Genomic DNA, 5598 nt, shown 5'->3' with positions numbered 1-5598 from the left:
TATCTCCGGCAGCAACAGCGCAGGCAGAACTGGACATTTGATACCTTCGTCTGTTTTAATTATCCCTAAGTGGATATCACTGCCAAGCTGTCGGTCTTCCTCTCTCCTGTATTTAGAAGCCCTGAGTCAAGACGAAAAGACAGAATAAGATGCAGCCCTGACCTCTGACCTTCCAGCTACCCAGGGAGCTGCCCATCTCAATCTGGTGACAGGCCTTTGGCCTTCAATAAAACAACCCTCTGAACTAACAACACATATCACCACTTCTTAGGACGCAGCTTTCCCTTTCGGAAATGTGAATCCAAGAAAGATGCACAGAAACCGAGGAAGAAGGAAGAAGAGAAGAAAGGGGGAGGGAGGGACACTTGACTTCTCTAAAATACTAAAAGGAAAATTGGAATCGGTTGAAAAGATGAGAGATTGGGGAAAAGATGGCATTCCCTTTTGGTAATGTGTGAGTGGTAGTAGAAACAGTAACAGAGAAAGCATAGAAAGACTATATGATCATCAAGTCTTGGCATGTGCACAGAGCTCTGAACAGTATGTCTGGTCTGTTTTTGCTCCATCATAAAGCCAGCAGTGGCCAGGAAAAGCCCAATGGCAATCCTTTCTGAGGCTGCGCTGCACCCTGCGACTCTGACAGACAAATCCAAAGGACATAGATTTTGGGCAGTGCGGTCTATATTCTTTAAAGGGGTACTTTGAAGTTGGGTTAAAAAAAAAGCTTTTTCTCAGGGAACCTTGCTTTGACATCCCTCAGGGAGGAGTTCCCTCCGAGAACCTCTTTTCACGCTTTAACCAAAATACTTTTACGATGTTCCATACAACGATCACCTAAAGGAGAACAAATAAAAGTAAAAAAAAAACAAAAAAAACCTGAACCTCATGATCAGAATTGCATGTCATTTATATGGACAGGGAGAATAAGAATATGGTGGAAGTCTAAATTTGTTGGGAAAATCTACCTCCCTTACATTATCTCAAGGCACAGATGAACATTCTGTCGATTTTTCTGGCTAAAAGTAATGGAAACGAACATTTTGAAGATGTGCATTCTGAACGTAAACAAACATTTTAGTTAGAAAGTTATCACCGATCTCTATGTACAGCATGATTACTTACAATGCATGGGACGACAGTTTATTGATTGCATATAATCTCCTGCTGCATAAACAGTAAAGTGACAAAGCTGCAACATACTGGGCTCCTGCCACCCAGCAGACTTCTTCACAATAAAAGAAGCTGTACATGTATGGAGACTAATAAATAGTACAGCTAGATGGTGGCTGGTAGAATACTGGAGAATTGAGAAATGCACTGACTGAAACAGGTTATCCCAGCAGGGTCTGACACAACACAGCATTAAAATCCATAACCGCAGAGGAACTAGATGGAGTTCTTTAACAGATTTCATGTGTCCCAAGTTGTCACAGTTATGGTTACATGATCTTGTCAGATAAACAAAGAATGCAGTTGTTGTTGGATTGGTGCATCAAGCCATCACGCAATTGGTCATTCTAAGCTCCATTCAATTCATACATATTGTTGTGGGATCAAAGTTTACATCGCCTGCAATAAATGTAGAAGCCTGTTAAAAGATTGACATTGGTGTCTGTCATAGATTTGCACCATTTACCTCAATGAAAACACCTTATTTCAATTACTGGTCACTACGAAACTGGTTTCTATGGCACCCCCATTGCTGCAGTGGCACCCTCCAATGAGAGATTGTTCCAAAATACCAACCACAAGTTGATATTTTATGATGTAACAAAATAGTACACCTCTATAGAAATAAGAAATGGAAATAAGCTGGGACGATTCGCACGGCGAACCCAGTCACATACAAGCTGTCAGTTCCTTGTGTTTGGGAGTCTTGGGTCTTCCAATGACTGGCTCGCATGTACACAGTATTTACAGCAGCACGGACAAAATGTCCGCCTCACCAGGCCAGGTTTGCTGGTAATATCAAGTCCAATGTTCAGTTAAAACAGAAACTCCATTTTGCTATGGCTCTGTCAAAATACATGAATGAGGACAATTGCAACAGCTGTAAAACAAAGCACCATGGAAATTGTAGCATGGATGAGGTTATAAACAATGCCCCCCGACCCCTCCCCCCAATTCTTTTTTTCTACATGTGCATTGCATTTTATTGCGTGCAAACTATGTTTTTTGTTTTGATATGGTTGAGCAGAAAGGAAAAGGATAATGCAGAACAGGAAGCGAATTACAAAGAATCTAAATAACTGGTGAAAATGGCAAAAAGCATAAATAAGGTCCCGGTGTGTTGGTGCTCCTTAAATGCAGCCAACCAGCAATCATTTAAGCAGAGTGCATGCTGAGTCACAATCTTTCAAGTGCTCTTCTTTTTTTAAAATTTTTTATTTTTTACTTAGAAACATGCAAATGTTCGCTCAACATCTAAGACCCCAAATTAAATCCAGTTTGAGGCTGCATGCCAGAAAGTGGTGACACAGCTTAAAAATTAATCAAAAGTTAAAAATGAGCATGTGTTTGTATGGTTTTGTGTATTTTTTTTTTATGTGTGAGAAAATCTGAAAAAAGCACATATGGCCTTCAAAGCAAAAGTAAATATCATGGTACAAGTCAGCATAGATGGGTTCGCTTCCTGTTTTTGGTCACATTAAAAAAGGTAAAAGATCCTTTAGTTTGTGAAGAATTCTGCATGAAGATCCAGCCCTGTGAGATGAAAATGCATCTTAAACATTGCACTGCTGTTGATTGAATATTGGGTTGTTTTTTTCAGTGATGGAGAAAGGTTGAAATTCTGACGTAGAAGTGATATATATATCCATTGAGGTCACTGTAATGGTCCTCTGAGAAAAGGCATTCTCAATGTTTGAGTCCTTCTTCCTCTCACTCTCTTTAAACCCTCTGGCACGCAGAAAAATCCCCAGCCGTCCCCAGCATGCCAACCTCTCCCTTGTCAAGTTTCGGGATTACACTATAATACATCCAACACGAGAAGCAGAAGAGGATACATGGGCTGGTGAGGCAACCTCCAAAACACTGTACAGGCACTGTCTTTCCATTCATGCCTCTTTTGGGACAGAGAAACGTCCGGATAGTAAGAGCTGTTCACATCTCAGCGAACATTTAGGGTCAGAGTAAGGATGTCAGGTCTGTGGTTTGTTGTTCTATATTGCTGCAACTGCTATTTTTCTTTGCTTTACTTGCTATAAAAGCTGTAGATGTTGACTTTTGGAGATGGTAGAAGCCATTAGTTGATGGGAGATTGATGTTTGGCCTTCCTTGTGCCATTGAGAGCTTAATGGAGTGCTGTTAAGAAAAGAAATGAAGAGAAGGAGCTTGCTTAATTCCTCTTCTTTTAACACAACTATTCATCTACTTTAGAAACATGATTGTTCTGTAATTTCCAAATAATTTCCTAGAAAGTTTGCCAGAAAGAACAAGGTAATTTGGTACTAACTATAAAGAAAATAGAGACATTGTTCAGTTGGTCTTCTACTCAGCGCACAGCAGATCAGCTGAACATATAAACATTTGGAATTTCTTAGAATAAAAGTATGAAGAATAAAGTATCCAAAAAGAAATGAATAATCATTGAATATTTAAAATGAGCTTTTCTTTCAAAAAAACTTAAAATGTCTCCTAATTAGTGCTGAAGTACAAAGTTCTTCCCAGGGAACTGCTGAAGAAAATATTCAGAATTACGAACAATACAGGATTGTTTTCTCACTGGCAGGTTTCTAGCTACAGTACAGTTCAGCTGGAATTGCCTTGCTCAGGGACGCCTCAGCAGGGTGGATGCTAACTGTTACATGCAGTGAAGCAGGGGTTTACTTATTAAACCGCCATGATGGATGTGCTAAACCCAGTGCAGCTAAATGTGCTACAGCAGTGTTGGTTAGAAAAAAAAAAAAAGAAAAGGTCCTGCCCTCTCCTACCTGTCCTCTTGCTGTAGAAGTCCTGCTCAGACCCAGCTGGTCTAATGATGCTCAGAGTGGCGATGGCTCCACGGTCTGCTCCCAGCTCCACTCCTCCCCTCTGCTCTGGCCCCTGACCCCTGACCCCGACTGGACAACAGATCCCCTCTGGAGTAGGCCCCTGCTGTCTTGGATGCCCGGTCATAAGAGCTCCCCAGGTGGTGAGAGTCGCTGCTGGGTAGCTGCCGCCTCCATGAGGCTGGGCTGTGGCTCGGGTTTGGACTGGGCTCTACACTATCAGCAGCCTGGAAAGGTTAGAACATTTGATAGTAAGATTCACAGTCTGAATTGGCAGCTGCAGTAAGTTTAATACATGGATTGCTTTGGCATTGACATGGTCAGAAACAAACAAATCCCATATTCTGGAGTTGTGTATAGGAGGTCTGGGCATTTTGTTTGGATGGTTTGGGGCCTTGTTTCAACTTTTGTATTATGTGGGCATTAAATACATGCTGCTTATGTTAACTGGTGTGTGACAAGGAAAAACTGCCATGTGGATTTCTGCCAGGGGAAAAATCCCCAACCAGAAACCCCAAACATACCCCAAGCTGAGAGATTTATAATTTGGTGGGCTTACTAGAAAACAAACCCCACGTTACTAGTCTGTGGTGGCTACAGCCGCACGTCCCCTCTCATAACCTCAGTAACCCTGCTCTACGAAAACGAGAGTTAGATGACGATGCAGTTCCTAAAGCACACAGAAACAGCACGCCGCTCCTGTAATTTCAGCTTTAAAAAAGCACCATAATTAGTGACATTTGGTGGGTTGGAGTTGGCTTCTGATGCAGTTTTAGAATGCATCCTCGCTAATTGGCTTTAATGGAGCCCTGCTGGACTGCCTGTCTTGGTCTCCAAGGGTAACAGACAGGAAATCAGTCACCAGTGAACCCTGCCAAATAGGCGTGTTCAGTGTGGTCACTTCCTGCTCCAGTCACCGAGGGGAGGAAACGGCAGAGTGGCATATTCTCCTTCTATGGTAAACTACTGCTGCAAGACCAGGGGCTTTCACAAGGTTGACATGTAATGCACTTCCAGTGTTCCTCCTACACTCAACAGGAGGCTTGTGCATTGTTCAACACATTGTAACAGACTTAAAATAGCAAAAGTTAATAAAAATACAGAACAATAAAGATTTGGCATGTTTTAGCTGAAGGTTAACAGCAAAAGTTTGTAAATGAAAAGTAGTGTAACACTCCATAGAACTAAACGGCTTGAAAAGATCTGTGACTTCAGTCAAAGGAAAATTAGTAACTTCTGTGTGTGTGCCAACGGAGAGCTTTTCCCCAAGTGGCTGAAAGTTAATTTAAGAAAATATTCGAGCAAGAGCTCGCATCAGCCTGTAATAAATGCTGTTAAGTAAGTTGATGTACCACAGCAGAGGAAATCTACTGGAACAGCAAGTGCTGCTGTCATCACAGACCTGCTCCAGCTCACACCAGAATGCCTTCAGCTTGGAAAACCCACTTTTATAGGCTGTTATAATCAGAAACACCAAATCATGTCTGGCAGCACAGCATGATGATTTGACACAAAAAAGGGGAGAAAAAGAAAAGGTGGAACTAAGAAGCAGTGCTGTAAGGTACATAACTCGTACAAATTTGTATATGTCAAATGAACAGGATAGTCC

At 41.7% G+C, this 5598-nt stretch overlaps 1 protein-coding gene across 2 annotated transcripts in view; it reads right to left on the bottom strand.

Annotated features, from left to right (window-relative positions):
• Positions 1-720: 720 nt before the first annotated feature.
• luzp1 (leucine zipper protein 1) overlaps positions 721-5598 on the bottom strand; it is a 51443-nt gene continuing 46565 nt past the window's right edge. For both annotated transcript variants that reach the window (XM_028565907.1, XM_028565908.1), the window contains 2 exons: positions 3933-4216; positions 721-3303 (listed from right to left, as the gene is read on the bottom strand). In XM_028565907.1, the coding sequence (XP_028421708.1) occupies positions 3974-4216 (243 nt within the window). In that variant the 3' untranslated portion in view covers positions 721-3303; positions 3933-3973. The remainder of the gene's footprint in view (positions 3304-3932; positions 4217-5598) is intronic.

This window comes from Perca flavescens, chromosome 20 (assembly GCF_004354835.1).
Source record: "Perca flavescens isolate YP-PL-M2 chromosome 20, PFLA_1.0, whole genome shotgun sequence".
NCBI lineage: Eukaryota > Metazoa > Chordata > Actinopteri > Perciformes > Percidae > Perca > Perca flavescens.
This window is presented reverse-complemented; position numbering and strand designations above follow the sequence as displayed.